The sequence below is a fragment of the Bubalus bubalis genome, chromosome 10, assembly GCF_019923935.1.
Source record: "Bubalus bubalis isolate 160015118507 breed Murrah chromosome 10, NDDB_SH_1, whole genome shotgun sequence".
Classification (NCBI taxonomy): Eukaryota; Metazoa; Chordata; class Mammalia; order Artiodactyla; family Bovidae; genus Bubalus; species Bubalus bubalis.
In genome coordinates this window covers 31,688,600-31,705,797 of record NC_059166.1, presented here as the reverse complement: position 1 = coordinate 31,705,797, position 17,198 = coordinate 31,688,600, and the positions used below count along the sequence as shown (strand labels likewise).

The following is a 17,198-nucleotide window of genomic DNA, read 5'->3' as shown; positions in this document are numbered from 1 at the left end:
TCCTTGCATTTAAAATCTATTTATTGCCTTTTATGGTTAACATGGAGTTGAACCAGTGACTAACTAAACAACAGATTTGTTGTTGTTGTTATTTTAGTTGGTAAGTCCTGTCCAATTCTTTTGCGACCCCATGGACTATAGCCCACCAGGCTCCTCTGTCCATGGGATTTCTTATGCAAGAATACTAGAGTGGGTTGCCATTTTTTTCATGAGGGGAAACAATAATGCCTTGTGATAAATGTTAGTAGATCAGCAAACTTCGAACCTACGCATGGAAGTCTAATTCAATGTTACAGATTTACAGGCTTAGCTAACATGTACATCAGCAAACATAAATAATAATGATTTCTATTTACACGGCACTTTATAGATTATGAAATATTATATATGTATCTCATCTGATATTTCCAATAACCCTAGAAAGAAGGGTCTTACTTTTTAATGAGGTAACAGTTTCAAAGATACTGCCTTTCTCAGGGTTAAAAGGAATTCAGATTCAAGCCTTTTTATCTTTATTTTTTAGCAGCTAAATTGATTTCTTCATCTCTGCAAATTGCTGACTTTAAAAAAAAAGGAAGGAGGAGTTATTAACATTTATCATCTTATGATGCACTAACTTGAAATAATACAGTGGAAGATTATTTGCAATTAATTGTACTTTGTATTAATATGTCCTGTTTTCTTACTGTTATGTTTTTATGTCAGTAAGTTGGTAATAATATAAATATATAATCTGGTGGTTTAAAAAGTCAAAATAAATAAGACTAATTGAGTTTTAAGTTAAAAATACAATATTAAATCTTTGAAATCTTAGAACTATGAAATAAATCAGTTATTTGGCTTTCTTAAATAAGAGAAATTATTATACCACCCCCCGTCCCCACCCTGGAAAAAAACCTCAGGGAGTGGTATAGAAAAATAAAAATATAAGTATATATGAAAACTTATTGATAAAGTTCTCTGTTATGGGTCAAATCATGTTGAGCAAAAAATATTTCAGTGGTGGTTACAAACTTTAGATAACTGTTATATTTCCTGCATCATACAAGAATTGATCTCTGTGTGATCAAACAACTTAGGAGCAACTTCTAGTTGACCAAAACATTGCTGTATCAGTCTTGAAATAGCATAAAAAATGAAGACAACCTATTGGATGATTCCAGTGGATGGCATCTGGGAAAAGACAAAACAATGGAGAGAGCAAAAATATCCATGGTTGACCGAGAGTTGGGAGAAGAGAGGGATGCTTAAGTGGAGCACAGAGGGTTTTTAGGGCAGTGAAACTATTCCATATGATATTGTAATGATGGATACACGTCATTATACATTTGTTCAAACCCATACAATGTGCAACATCAAGAGTGAACCCTTGTGTAAGCTATGAACTTCCAGTGATGTTGTGTCCGTGTAGGTTCATCAGTTGTAATATTCCACTCTGGTGGGGAAGCTGCTAGTGGGAGAGACTGTATGTCTGGGGTTAGGGAATGTATGGGAAATCTTTATACCTTCCTCTCGGCATTGCTGTGAACCGAAAATTGCTCTGAAAAGTAAAGTCTTTTGAAAAAATAGCTAGTACAATGAGCTAACACAGGCCACAATTCTACGTTCTCTTCAGAAGCTTTACAAATGTGCATTAAAAAAAAGTAAATTTCAAAGCATACTCTGGAACGGATACAAAAAAACACACAAAGACCTAGAATCCTTTCAGGAGAATGGACCCACAGCAAACTTACTTCACACCCGGATTGAGTTTCCCACGAGCACGACTCCTTCTCCTGAGAGAGAACCCCTCTTTGGAAAGCATGGTCTCCCAGGCACGTCTGACACAAGGAAGGCTCAAAGTCTGGTTCCCCTGGTGGCATGGGCACCACCGAGGGGCCTGTGTACTTCAGGCTGGGGCTCTGATGCTTGTCCACACTGACCATTGGGCTCTTGATCCATCTTCGTACCTACAATGTGCAAAGGAAAGAAAAAGTGTGTTTTACCTACTTTGATGTCTAATGGGGCATTGGTGGGAAATCTGGTGGGATGGACACTCTTGAAAGGAGTCTCTCCACTTCTCTATTAGATCTTAATCCGAATCCATCAATGCTGGCTACTCACACTCACCCAGAGTGTGTGGTTTTTGGCTGATCATTTCAACTTATTGAGACTGTCTCCCCAACTGTAAGATTCGGGGAATAATATTTCCTCTGAGGTTGTTGAGCCAGATGTTAAACTGTTTGAAAATGTCCAAGTGTTTTGCCTGGCACACAGTGTTGAGTAAATGGTGCCAATTTTACGTTGACTCTTACTATTATGTTTATGTTGACAGAATGATAGTCACAAATGTCTAGGGTGAATTGCTAGGTATTGTAACCAACCAGAGAAAACACTAATGCCAGAGCTTAGGGTCTAACTGCTGCTAAATGAATTAATACATATTTCATTACTGTAAAAACTTGATTATAAACAAAGTTGCTCCTGGCTAGGAAATTATATCACTTTTTTTTTTCTTAAAGTTTTAAAACTCACCACTTCCCTTACTTTCATGTAGAATTCTTGTAAAGTAGAGGGAAAAAAAAAAAAAGTAAAGCTATTCTAACATCAAAAGGATAAAATTTATGGGCTTTTCCTGATGGCCCAATGGTTAAGAATCTGCCTTCCAATGAAGGGGATGAGGATTCAATCCTTGGTTGAAGAAATAAGGTCCTGCATGCCAAGGGGTAACTAAACCCACACACAACTAGAGAACGCATATGCATTGCAACAAAGACCCAGCGCTGTCAAAATTTTAAAAAATAATAATTTTAAAGGATAACATTTATATAGCACTTTAAATACGAAAGACACTCTTCTAGGTATTTAACAGGCAGAGTTTTGTTTAATTCCCAGAATAGTCTTACATGACAGGTACTATTACTAATCCCATTTTGCAGATGAGAAGACAGAGGCACAGAGAAATGAAGCAAGTTTCCCCAACACACAATACTGGTATCAAGCAAAGGCAGGACCCAACATCTTGAATCCAGAGTCTACTGCTTTACAAGCATGCAGTTTTAACAAGTGCTGGAGTACGTTATGACTTGTCATCAAGTGTTTGAAATTTATCCTGATTTAATATGTCTTTTTCATGTTCTTTGAAACTCCAGAGGATTCTTTTATAGTTAAACAATTGGTGAAAATAGTGTATACTAAAAGGATGAAAAAAATAAAATCATAGTACTCAATTTTAGTCAGTAATGCTCACAACTAGATTTTTAAATTTTTTTTGAAAAATACTGAGAATAAACTAAAATTGCAAAAGCATGTTTAAGTAATTTGATGGAATATTATGCCATCACTAAAAATAAATATTGTGAAGACCCTGTGGCAACATGAAAAATGTTTAGAATGCAATTATACGAAAAAAGCCAAATACAAAATTGTTCAATCACTATAATTGCAAATGTAAAAATACATGTACTATCTATAGCCAAAGCTATAGACAAAGCAAGAAAGTAACAGGCAAAATAGAAACTGATAGGTTACCTGTTAGGATCATGGATGCCTTAGTTCTCCTTCTTTTTACAGTGTTCTGTTCTTTAACTTTTTTTAAAAGAATAATTTCTTTTAAAGTATATAAGAATCTCAAACAAATAAAGTCACCATATTTCTTCCTTTGGTTACATACATATCTTTTAATTGTTTTATGTATAGGTAATCTTTTAAATGCCATTTAAAATAATCTTTTTACATTTACTATCCTCATGTTAACACTGGGAAGATTTCCATCAGTATTTCTTGCGATCTGGGGCCCCATAAGCATGTTAGTAGGTGCATTCAAAGTGTTTGTTTGATTCACTAATGAAAGTCTAAATGAAACTCTCAAAGTTAAAGACTACAGTAGAAACTTTCTTCCTGATGATGGTACCAAATGTGTTTTTGATCAATCTAAAAAGTACTAAATTAAATTAGAGATGGAAAATATTTTTTATTATTCTTCTTCAGAGAGATTTGAGCTTGAAGTTTGGTAAGCGTTCCTGATTAGTTCCCAACCTTGTGTTTTAATATCAATCTATTCTGGCTGACTTTCAATGTCTCTTTTGCCAAGTAGATTTAACTTAGGGGTTACTATGAATAGAATTTTAAACAGATTTATCATCATATAAATTTGTATGACCTTACTAAGAATCTAGGTGTATTGAAATACAAGTTTCATATTTATGGACCATGATATCTTGACTAAGCCTTATGCAATACGGTCTTACAGTTGCTCAATGAATAGTGGAAGAATTTCCATGTGATGGAATCTAACTTTCCATTAAGTTATAGAAAAAAAAAAAAAAAGGGAGGATGGTTTATAAAGGGACAAGAATTTAGAGACATCTCACTTCAGAGAATACACATGATCTGTGAACTTCTGTATGTTAGAAATCATAGGGATTAAGAGTCACATAAAGGATTGTCATTTTATTTGATAGCAGCTAAGAATTTCCAAAATGGTTTAGATGACTGAGCATAGGCTGCAAACAACCCATTCGTTGTTGTTTTTCAGTTGCTCAATCAAGTCTGATTTTTTTCAACCCCTTTGACTGCAGCATTCCACACTTTCCTGTCCTTTACCATTTCCCAGAGTTTGCTCAAACTCCTGTCCACTGAGTCAGTGATGCCATCCAATCATGTGATCCTCTGTCGCCCCCTTCTTCTCTTGCCTTTAATCTTTCCCAGCATTAGGGTCCTTTCCAATGAGCTGACTCTTTGCATCAGTATTGGAGCTTCAGCTTCAGCATCAGTTCAACAAATATTCAGGGTTGATAATTTGAGAGTTGAAAGAGACCCAAAGATGTTAGCAATTTGCCCAAAGTCACAATGTAATTATTAGGTGGGAAAAACTACACATCTTAGTTTAAGCAAGTCAATTTCTACTAGCTTCTACTAGGATATAAACTGGCAAACTCAGTGCCTTCAGAGGCTGGCAAGAACAGGAAACCTGTAAAGCCTTAAGACTAGGATATAAAAATAGGGAGTGTTGGAGATTGTGGCAAACTGGGAGCTCATGCTTGCTAAGGGTTCTTAAATTTAAATTTTAAAAATGAACAAATAAACAATAAAACCCCCAAGCAAACAATGGTGCCCAAATAAAGCCCTAGTCAAATATATCCTACACCTTCAAGGATCACTGCTTGACCCTTGAAGTTATTCTTTCAAGTACAGTATGTTTGAAATAGAATCCTATGAAGTAGAAATAAAATGATTTGGTATCGTCTAACTTAAAAAGAATCCAGTAACTTCCACTCATGGGCTTATCACTCACTGTTGGAGACCAGCTACGAGTCAGGCATAATCCAGTCATTGAAAACTTGCAAGTCAGATCCCCCAAAACTTACCCTCATGGAGCTCGACTTATGACTGAAAGAATAAATTTATTTATTAAGGGAATACATTATTTAAATAAATAATAAGGGGGAAGTAAAGCAGAGAAGAATGATCAGGCACATAGGGGGTGGGAGGACTCAATTTTAATTTTATGGGATTTCTGGGGAAAGATTCAAGCTGTAAAGCTGAATGATTTGGAAACTTGAAACCAATAGCCATATTCTGCTGAAGGCTTCCAGGGAAAAAGCCCAGTGACTTGCCAGGATCTACTTGTGATGCATGTGTCATATTCCTGGGGCTTTGGTTATTAGAATCTATTATATTTCAAGTAAACTAACTGAATATATGATTTTCTCAACTCTTCTCAGAGGGAGTGTTTTGAGACTTAACACCTCGCACTGGGGGCAGGTAGTGGGTGACATTTCATTAGAAAGGTCTCTGATTCCAAATGACCTTCAACAAATTAACCCCTTTGGGACTAGGACCCTCCCTCTCTTTCCACAGAGAATGTGGAGAGGAAAGTTTATAACTATTACCTTTCTCCAGAGCCGTTAGGGGAAAAGGTGTTATAAAAATAGACAAAGTAATACATTTTGTAACAGGACGGTCACTGGCAGCAATCGCCTGCTTTTGTCTAGAGGTTTATCTCCTCTGGCTAAGCCCTCATCGTGGCTTCCGCTTGTCCCTCCACACTGCTCCTCTACACGTTTCATTGCTCTGAGGCCTCCCAAGGGGTCTTTATTGGCCTGATCCATGACGCGGTTGACGACGTGTGCTTGAGCCTGAGAGAACCGCTGGACCGGGGGTGAGTTACACGGGCCCTCCCTCCGGCCTTGGACGCAGGCAAGGTGCCCTCCAAAACTGCTGAGTGCAGAACCTCTCCCCAGGCCCCGAGGGACTTCCAGCTACAAGCGGCCTATTGTGTTCCTTCAGGCGATGAATTGCACTGCTGGAGGGAGTCGCTGACAGCGAGTGGCTTGGGGAGCCCCTCAGAGACCTGTCACAATGGCTCTCGGAAAACTGGAGCAGCTGCGTGTGTGAGAAAAATCAATGCCCGGATACAGGCTGCCGTCCCGGCTCCTAGGCCACCTGGTCCTGGTTTTATTCAGAGCCACACACCCGTTTGTGGCTAGCCTTGTAAACAAACACACGCTGGGGGTGAGACATCCTTCTGACCCTGGACGAATCAAGAACTCCCTCACTTGGGGTTTCTGGAAGCCTGTTCTCCAAACTGCATGAGATTTTTTAAAGCAGCAATTACCTCTCCAGACAGCAGGGTCAAAGAGTAAAGCCTTTTAACCTCCCAGCTACTCTTGCTGAACAGTGTGTATGCAAAATATTAAGTCAATTTCTTAGCTAAATCAGTCTGTTCTGGTTTTGTTAATTTCTTTATTTGAAGAAAAAAAAAATCTCTACAAGCAATAATCCCTGACTAGAAAATCACCAGATGGGATTAAAGAGATTGGCCAGCTTTGAAGGATTTTCCACTAGTGCTTTTTTTCCATTACAAAATAGTAAACAGATATTATTCTTAATTTACTATGTTTAGCCGATAATGATGTCAACTGATGCAGAACCATTATAGAGTGTTCAGGTACTTATCTCGGAATTCAAAAGGCAGCATCATTCCTTTTGTTTTTTGGGACTGAAGAGCTGTCTTTTCCTTTGAATCTAAGAAAACTTTGATGTTGGACACAGATTTTGGCAATTTCCGGAGGGGTGTTTTTTATTATAGAAAACTGACTTTGTTTATATGGTGCCACCATAACCTTCAATTCAGATATATTCAAGCAAATTTTCCAGTAAAATTATTTGAATAATTCAACTGATCATGAAAAGAGATCTCCGCACCTATTCCTTTTCCAGAGGGGTGCCTGCCAACAGGCTGGTTATGACATTAATGTAATTCAGAAGGATCCTGGAAGGCAAATTCCTCTCACTTTGGTGCCTGGGGCTGCTTCCCAGCATGAGTCCTAAACTATAACAGTGCTGTGAGACATGGTCAGTGATATTAATCTGATTTCTTCACTTCAGCTATCTGTGGTCATCATCTAGCTTTCTTTTCTTTGAACGTCTGTAGTGTTTATTGCTTATATAAAACTATGGTATTCTGGTGCTTCCCTGGTGACTCAGTGGTAACGAATCTGCTTGCCAATGAGGAAGACATGGGTTCGATCCCAGGTCTGAGAAGATCCCACATGTCTCAGAACAGCTAAGCCTGTGTGTCACAACTATGGAGCCTGCACTCTGAAGCCTGGGAGCCACAACTGCTGAAGCCCGAGCACTCTAGAGCCTGTGCTCTGCAACAAGAGAAGCCACTGTAATGAGAAGCTTGTGCTCCACAACTAGAGAATAACCCCTACTCGCTGGAACTAGAGAAAAGCCCAAGCAGTAATGAAGAAGATCCAGCACATCCTAAATAAATAAATATTTTTTTAATTAAAAAAAAAATGGGACTTTGAAGCTCACTGGTTGTTATCCTGTGTCATCTGTCTAACTGGAGCATAAGGGTGAGAACAGCATCTCAGGCTTCTTTCTGATTCCACAGAGGCTAGCCTTAGGACTTACAAATAGTAGGCAACAGAAACAGGAATTGTTTGATTATTTTTTACCGTAACTATATTTCTTCCTTTATACATCTTAACACTACTTTGCTACCATCCTCAATCACATATGCTCTGCCTAGCTATTTCCCTTACAAGGCAACAGCTCTGCAGAGCAGACTCCATGAGAAGACAGAGTGGCTTCTGGAATTCCCCATCCTTTCATGCCATCACCCTTGGGACTTCCCAGTCCTTTCTTCTCAGCACTGACCAAGGTAACTGCATCCTGTTCTAGATTCTCAGGGTCTCCCCCTGTGTTTCCCCAGGCCTAGGCTAGGGGTGGTGTGGTGGGGAGGGCGAGGCGGGAGAGGCAGCAATGAGAACGCCCACATCTCTCCATTCTGTTCTACACTGTTACCAACACCCTCAGATCCGTCTCCTGCTACAGCTGCCAGCCCTCCCCTTTCTACCAGCATGAGGTTGTGAGGATTCAACACCAAACACACTCCTTCAGCTCTGTAAATCCCCTTCCTCCTCCTCCCTATTGAGGACCCCACCCCACCCCATCCCACCTACCAAGCTTTAAATAGAAACAGCTCCGAATTCACTGACCTAAGTCATTCTTTGAAAATGGAGGTGAACTTTTTCTCAGTCCTTTAAGTTCTGGGACTGAGATTTTAGTTTGAATTAGTCTTTCTTGGATTGAGAAAATTAAAAGAAAAAAGACAAAAAGAAAAAAGAAGAAGTAGAAGAGAATTATTTCAAGTAATATCTGTAAGGAACAGTATGTGCCTTTTGCTTTTTGAATTGAAAAAATAAGACTCAGCGAAAATGGCAAGGCTGGGCTGATTCCCCGGAAAGAACCTGGCTAGCCTGGCCACAGCTAACCCACCCACACATGCTTTGGCTCCTTTGACAGTCCCCTGTTCCAGGATTTTTTACTTCTCTCTTGGCTGCTGTCTCTTAGCATATTGTTCTTGCAATATCTCTAAAAAACCATCAAACTAACTAAACATGTAAGACCACCTTTTCACCCACCAACCTCCTGGTTCTAAAAACCCTTCCACCACCACGGCAGCCCTTTTCCTTCTTAGCTAAGCTGCATGAAAACACCATCTCCATCTCTTTACCTTTCATTTACTCCTCAACCCATTGCAATTTATCCGTTAAACAAATGTTATAGATCACTTTATATTTTCTGGGACTAAAGGGAAGAAGGTGACAAAGAGTCTTATTCCATAAAAACAAGTTTTTACTGAGATGCCAACAAGCTTCATTCCCAAATCCAATGGGTCCTTCTCAGTAGTTAACCTGGTTGGCAAACTCTGTAGCATTTAATGGTTTTAACAAAAGTTCAACTCCTCCGCCTGGCATTATGCTGGGTGGTGGAGACACAAAGAAATATAATTGCTTGAGTGACCTTTGAGTGCGGTCGCTTGCATTTCAGAGGGTACAGCCCCAGGAGCCTGTGGCTTATCACATCATAGTATGTGTTAATGTAGCAAATAGTTAAAAACATGAGCTGTAGAACCACACTTCCTGGCTGCAAAGCTCTGCTTAGGCAACTGATTGAGCCTTCTCAAAGCTCAGTTTCTACATCTGTAAAATGAAGATAATAATACCAATCTCATCAGGGTTTTGTGAGAACTAAATGAGATAATGCAAGTAAACTCAGTGCTTGGCACTGGGTGAACACATGATTACTATATTAACTGTTATAATTATGGTTCCAAGCCCTGAGAAAGTTTTATGTAAAGTGCCATGACAGAAAAAAATGGGAGGTATTTGGCCCATTTCTCCCATTGGGAGAAATCAAGGAAGGCTTCCTGGAGGAAGTGATGGTTAAACTGAGTCTTGAAGGCTGAGTTAAAGGAAGCCAGGTGAATTGAAATAAGAAGGACACTTCCAGCAGAGAGGATGACAGAAGCCAAAACACAGAGATAAGAATCTGCACAGGATGTATTGAAAATAAGGCCAAAAGGAGAGGCAGGAACCGAAGCTTAATAGAAAGGTTGGGTCGTGAGGTGATGAGTGGTCACTGAAGTACTTAAAGCAGGAGAATGGCCTGGTCCAGTGTATCTTTCAGTGCAGTACAAAGGATGATTTGAGCCAGTCTAGAACACAAGTTGAAGAAGGAAATGGCAACCCACTCCAGTGTTCTTGCCTGGAGAATCCCAGGGACGGGGGAGCCTGGTGGGCTGCCGTCTATGGGGTGGCACAGAGTCGGACACGACTGATGCGACTTAGCAGCAGCAGCAGGACACAAGTAATTGGATGAGTCAGGAGTCGTTGATTAGAAAAGAAATGATAAGGGCCAAAAAAGAAGAGTAGCAGTACAGGTGAAAAGGGGGAATGAGTCAGCAAATCACTCTATCAGGCAGCTCTCAAGTCTACAGCCTTTTCTCCATCTGAGAAACATGATTTTATTGTCTTTTATCTGATTTCTTCAAGCCAAGCCCTAAATAGCCTTGACCCTTTAATCCATTCTTACTGAAACCATGGCATTTTTTGAAATGCAAAAGCTGATCTTGTCCCAGCTTTAAATGCTTCAATGGTTTCCCCACTATGGCAGCAGTGGCTTTCAAACCTGTTTGGTAAGGGTGGGTGTGCTGTAAGAAAATCCCGTAGAGTCCCTGGTGGTCTAGCGGTTAGGATGCCGCACTTTCACTGCCATGACCCGGGTTCAACCCCTGGCTGGGGAACTGGGGTCCCACAAGCTGCAGGCGCAGCTGAGAGAGAAAAAAGGAGAGAAGAAAATCCTGTGCACATACATGTATATAATAATGTAGAGAGATATAACTGAAACAATTGATCTACCTCCAAACTTACTCTTTTCACATGAAATGCCCTGACATTTTCTATTCTAATGTATTCATTTAAAATGCTTATTAAATGATGCAACCTACTGACGATTCATGACCCACTAACAGGTGACACACAAATTGATGAACACTCATCTAAATGGTAAAGTCTAAACTCCTTGGCCTGGGATACCAATTCCCCTAAGATCTGGATTCTCCTTTGCCATCATGTCCCCAGGGCATCCAGTTCTTCCACCATGTCATTCAAAATTTGCAGATGTCTTAAAGACTGGTTTCTTAAGTCTTTAACTGTATACAAACTCTTCCCTCCAACCCATCTTGTCCATCTGGGTCAGCCTTGCTAAGTGTCACACACTTGGGACAGTTGGCTATTGTCTGACTTCTCACCACCCCTTGACCCACTAGGGTATTTATTTGTTCAAATGGAAACACCCATTCACTCTGGTTTATGTGTCTGTTTCTCCTACTAGAATGTGAGTTTCACAAGGAGAAAGACACTGTTTTCTCATTTATTCATTAATGTAGCATTTACAAAGTTTCTTTTGTGTGTTCCTTCTTCCTAAGCCCATCCCCCTCCCCATTTCCTGTCGGCCTTGACTTTGAGCTGAAGCTTCCAAGGAAAGAGGCTCACTATTATGCCCCAGAGCACGGATCCCAACATATAGTAAGTTATAAAGGAATATTTCTTTGTTGGCTTAAAGCCTGATACCATTTAAGGCACAGTAAAGAAAAAATAAGAAGCAATTGTCTTTAAGAATCAACAGGGAAATTAACAGCTGTAAAACAGTGCTAAAGCTAGCTGTCATCATTAGGGACAACTAGGACACAACTGACCGCAAATGCACACACACACAGGACTCAGTGGACATGAGTTTGAGTAAACTCTGGGAGTTGGTGATGGACAGGGAGGCCTGGCGTGCTGCAGTCCATGGGGTCGCAAGAGTTGGACACAACTGAGCGACTGAACTGGATGGGTTAGAATACATCCTGGGGAAAGACAGCCTTGATTAGAAGAGTGAGCACTGTGTACAGAGGGCATCCTGGGGAGGCACATCTTCTACGTGCGTTTCTAAGCCCAGGGGACCTTTTTAAAAAATTTAGGTTCACCAGTGATTTTTAACAATTTAATATTTTATTTTCAAGCTCTCTGTGTCTGGGTGAAGGTCAGGGAAAACTGAATGAAGCATGAAAAGAATGGGGCCTTAGCGGTCTGAGGGCATTGGATAGGAGGGCAGGAGGTGACCGGGGGGTGGGGCAGACCCAGGAGGGGGCACTGGGAGGGGTTATCCCTGAGGATAATGTCGAGTGGAAGTGCCATCTGCATCTGCTGTTGGAATGCTACTTTATCATCCTTGAGATCCATCTCTTTCCCTACCCCAAATGTAATATAGTGTCAGAGATTTATTATTGCATACAACGGTTAAATTCCTTAATAATCTAGGTACGGTGGTGGTTTAGTCCCTAAGTCGTGTCTGATTCTTGCTACCCCATGGATAGTAGCCCACCAGGCTCCTCTGTCCATGGATTTCCCAGGCAAGAATATTGGAGTGGGTTGCCATTTACTTCTCCAGGGTATCTTCCCGACCCAGGGATTTAACCCACGTCTCCTGCACTGGCAGATGGATTCTTCATTGGTGAGTCACCTGTTATTCTGGAGTGAAACAGTCAGTTTATAAGTTATTTGGGTTTTCTCACAATTTACTGAACAGAAAAAACATTTAAAATATAAAAATGGTTTTCTACAGAAATGAATGAACTGATTTAGGAGAAAAGGATTCCCATTCTAGCTCTGCAATCATGTGAGCAAGTTACTTAATTTCACTGCCCTTATCTGTGAAATGAAGAGCTTGGCGCGGGTAAGCCCCACAGTGCCTTTCAGCCACATCACAGATTCAAGGCCATTTCTTCATTGGGTTCTGCTACGACAGTCTGGAACTCCTACTTCTACAGTGTGCTGTGCTTAGCCTGTTGAATGAACAAATGATCAAGTGACATTTGTTTTTACCCACTACATTTTCTCTCTGCTTGCCAATCAAGTCACATTCATCCACAACTGTATTACCTCCATTAGATAAACTGGGAAAAAAAAGACAAAAAAAAAAAAACCCAACCTCACAGGGCTCTTAAAATAATCTTATGGTCTTAAGGGCAGTTGTTAGAGAATCCATTTAAATTGCAATGATACAGACTGAATGAAAGTCTCATTATTTGAACAGTGTACATTCCTTAATTAAATTGCAAGTGCTAAATGAAAGGGAGGATGATTAACATCCAAAATGGGGGCTTATTACTACTCCCTGATGTTCCTGCTTCTTCCTCGAATCTTCTTATAAAAGAAATTGCACAGTACAGTCAGTTTCAATTTTATGCAAAAACAGTTTTCCTCCAAATGATGCTTGTGCTGCATTGGTAATGGTTTCTATTTCAGTATTCTATTTTTTCCCTCACTTCATGTTTTATAAAGAAAATGCTAAGATTTAACTGTTCCCTGAAAACAAGAAGGGAGTCAAAGCTAATAAATAGATATTTAGTAAGTCTCTTACTATGTTCAAGAATTTTGTGAGGTACTGAAACTGTGGGAGATGGGCGAAGGGATTCAGAATGAATTGCAGATGTTTGAAAGTCCTATGAAAACTGCTGAAATCTGAAAACTCACTGCGACCTCAGGACAACTGAGACAGAGGAAAATAATCATTAATATAAATCTGTGTAAGTGGAGAAGGAGAAAAAGACATTTTTTTTCAGGACAGATGAATTCTGGGGATGTGAAAAAAACTAATAATAATATTAAAACAAAGAATTAGAATCGGAGAGAGTCCAGCGAACATTATCCCTAGAGATCCCACCCTTTCCAGAAATGCTGTTATCTGCCAAAGGACAGCAATACTTTGCATCATCAGCTGAAGTGTTGTTGAAGGAAAAATAAGTCAATGAGAAAGGAGTATATAATCTAGAAATACATATTAATGCATTATAGTAATATGGTCCTCATTAAACTCAAAAGGAAATAGCAAACTTTTTAGCTTTATGGGGAGAGCATCATATATAATTTTCAGGCAAAGACAACTGTTTAAAATCTCATGCCTCTAGCCACGGTGATTGGTCCAAGAGTTGGCACGTGACCTAATCAGCACCGATCAGAATCCTTCTCTGCAATCTTTTCATACAGAAACTTGGGAGGTAGAGTTTTCTTCTTTTTGGATAGCAGATGCTAGGGACGGAGGAGCCTGGTAGGCTGCAGTCCGTGGGGTCGCAAAGAGTCGGACACGACTGAGCGACTTCACTTGCACTTTCATGCATTGAAGAAGGAAATGGCAACCCACTCCAGTGTTCTTGCCTGGAGAATCTCAGGGACATGGGAGCCTGTTGGGCTGCCGTCTATTGGGTCGCACAGAGTCAGACATGACTGAAGCGACTTAGCAGCAGCGGCAGCAGCAGCAGGGAAGTGTCTTGAGGAAATACCAGCAGCCTATCACTTGTCACATGAAAAAGCCTGAGATAATAATCCACCTAGTGAGAGGCAGAACTGAGAAGCAGAGACACATCACACCCAGATTTCAGATAAAGTAAGCAGTTTTTAAAAAAATTTTGTTTACTTTTATTGTAATTAGATGCAAGGAATATAATTCCCTGGGAAAAGAAAGTTGCTTTTAGGTAGATATAATTCAAAATATTTCACCAGTTGAACATCAGGGACACAGAGCACAGGATATTGTCTGTAGGACCCAGGCAGGTTTGTCTGGGGCTCCTACTGTTCCAATTTCACTTCTTTGCTTTTAGATTGTAGAGAGTTCTTGAAGAGTCCTTTGGGGCAGGCAAGAACAGCTGGTTGGTTGGAGGGAGAAAACACTCAGAAGGCTCTGGATAGTGGCTACACTAACCCTTATAGAAATATTTCAGTACTTCAGAATCAGTATGTCTTGACAATGTATATCAACTGAACATCAGCCCTTGTTTGGGGAAAGAGAAGATGGAATTCAGGTTATTCTCTGTGCAAATGACAGAGCAGACTATATGATGAAGATTGTATATAGCATAAAAACTGTCCAATTGCTTGAACTCAAATTGTTCTTACAGTTTGGATTTTATGGTCTTTATTTATATCCGAAATCAATAATGACCAAAATTTCATTTCTTTCCATAATCCAGCTATCTCTCAACCCTCCACCAAGTACCAGAAGATAATAAAAAGTGTTAAATCATTTGACTGGCCATGTCCAGGATTAAATAAGGTAAATAGTTTCATTTCATGAAGAAATATAGGGCAAATACTTGGTCTGGTAGCTCAGATGGTAAAGAATCAGCCTGCAATGTGGGAGACCTGGGTTCGATCCCTGGCTTGGGAAGATCTCCTGGAGAAGGGCATGGCAACCCACTCTAGTATTCTTGCCTGGAGAATCCCCATGGACAGAGGAGCCCGGCGGGCTACAGTCCATGGGGTTGCAAAGAGTCAGACACGACTGAGCAACTAAGCACACATTCTGATATAAAAGAAATTAATTCTAATTAATCAAAAAATAGGAAAGAATCTTTCAAAAAGGTGAAATAAAAATTTTAAAATGGATTTTGGTGGGTACTTTGGGTAATAAATCCACCAAAACAAAACAAAAATTCAGAGTATATGAAAACAAGGAATTTGAATTCTAGGCTTGCCTCTAGTGAATTGAGTATTAAGGAAACACTGTTCACTGAAATAAGAACTGTGGTCAGCAGACAGTGAGCTCAATAGAACATTTTCTCTCCTCAGTCCCATAGGGAATGTTCTTTAGGAACCCAGGAGTCATAGGTTAAGTGGTGATTAAACACTATTGCAGCAGCCTACTCATTTCCCTTTCTCTTTTGCCTCTTTCCAACTTACCTTACACTTTCCTGCTGGTGTCTTCTTCCTAAAACATAGTGTTGATTATATTACTTCCTTACATAGTACCTTCAATGACTTTTTATTTTCTACTGAATAAGTACCAAGTCACTTTGTTTAGCTATTACCTGGACTCTCTCCATGCTCTGGCCCAAGTAACATTTACTGTCTGATTCCCCATGATTCGCCTACCTTTCTGCCATGTACCAGCCAAAACAGATGATTTGATCTTCAGATCCTTCATTTTTTGACTGTTGAGCTTCTGGATTCTCATATGTTCTTGTCAATAGGAGTGACTTTTATTTTTCATCTCTTCTCAATTTTGCAGGGTCAAATCTTACCCAAACTTGAAAACCTGGCTCTAAAACCATCTTCATGAAGGCTCATTACAACTCCATGAAGTATCTTCCTCCTTGAACCCCACATTTTTACTTCAAACTTCTCATGTGAGTCGGTATACTGTATGGCACCACGATTCATGCACTCTTTAAAGATTCCAGCTACTATTTATTTTCATGGATGATTACCATGAGGTATATTCCTCTCTTGGGATTATGAGAAATACAGAATTTTTCACCATAATATCACACAAGAAGGGTTAGGAGAGAATAACATGTCATGGGTATATGAACTAGGAGGACTTCATTTATACTCAGAATTCCCCTGAGGGTTCAGTCTCTAAGACTGATTCTTTGCCAGTTGCCATTCCTTTTTCTAAGAGACTGCAGGAGACCTTGAGAACTACTCTAAAACTTCTAACAGGTCCTTGGACCAGTGATTTCCACAACATTTATTTGATTTTGACATTTATTTGACTTAGGGAGTGATCAATGATTTACTTATAATTTTACCAAGTGCTTTTTATTCATAGGCTTTAATATTTTTACTTATCACTGTCTTCTCATTATAGCTGTTGCCTGCCTAGTCATTTTCCTCCAGAAACATATAAGAGCCAGCATGAAAAGGTGTGGGGTTGGTGTGCTCGGTTCATTTTCCTAGGAATCCTCAACTCTGTTTTTGATCATTTTGCTCTCCCAGGTGAAGAGTTTCTCCCAGTCTCAGTCTTCCAGAGGCCTCATTCAGTCTTCCAGAGGCCTTTCTCTGTTGAAAGACATCTGTACCCTGCAGAGGATATTTTCTATTATCATTTTATTACCTATATCTTATTCATGACTGTCTTGAGGGCACATAGAAATGTCTTAGTATTTGTAGATGAATATATGGGTAAAGGGGTGAATAGATGCCTTATAGCAGCAACTTAAGTTCTTAACTTGTGTCATGTACTCAATGGTAAATTTTTTAAGAATAAAGATTTCACTTTAGAGATCTGTTTCACTTGTCACCCCAAGCAGAGTCTTGCGTGCATCAAGTTCGGCAAATATTTGCTGTATTAGTTGCTAAGTAACTATCTGTCACCCTGTGGGGTCTGAATGAAATAGTGGATCCAGTTTTTGGAAATTTCACAGTCTCAGTTTCTATTCCAGCTTCCTTGAGTTGAGGCCATAATCATACTTTTATGATCTCGATCCAACTTTTTCATCCATGTATCCATTCACAGCTTTAGCTTTTGTCAATTTTGATGTTTTTCTCACTGTCTTAATACTGTTAGAAGATCTGATTTCAAGTGTTGTTTCTTGG

The 17,198-nt window shown here is 39.7% G+C and overlaps 1 protein-coding gene and 1 long non-coding RNA gene across 2 annotated transcripts in view; one reads left to right on the top strand and one right to left on the bottom strand.

Annotated features, from left to right (window-relative positions):
* SGK1 (serum/glucocorticoid regulated kinase 1) overlaps nt 1-17,198 on the bottom strand; it is a 111,677-nt gene that overhangs the window by 65,459 nt on the left and 29,020 nt on the right. The window contains exon 2 of the mRNA XM_006059280.4: nt 1,734-1,949. Coding sequence (XP_006059342.1) covers nt 1,734-1,949 — 216 coding nt within the window. The remainder of the gene's footprint in view (nt 1-1,733; nt 1,950-17,198) is intronic.
* On the top strand, nt 14,057-16,009 carry LOC123327679. Its single transcript, XR_006542334.1, has 3 exons — nt 14,057-14,268; nt 14,852-14,934; nt 15,889-16,009. It is a non-coding gene; the product is annotated as an uncharacterized LOC123327679 (long non-coding RNA).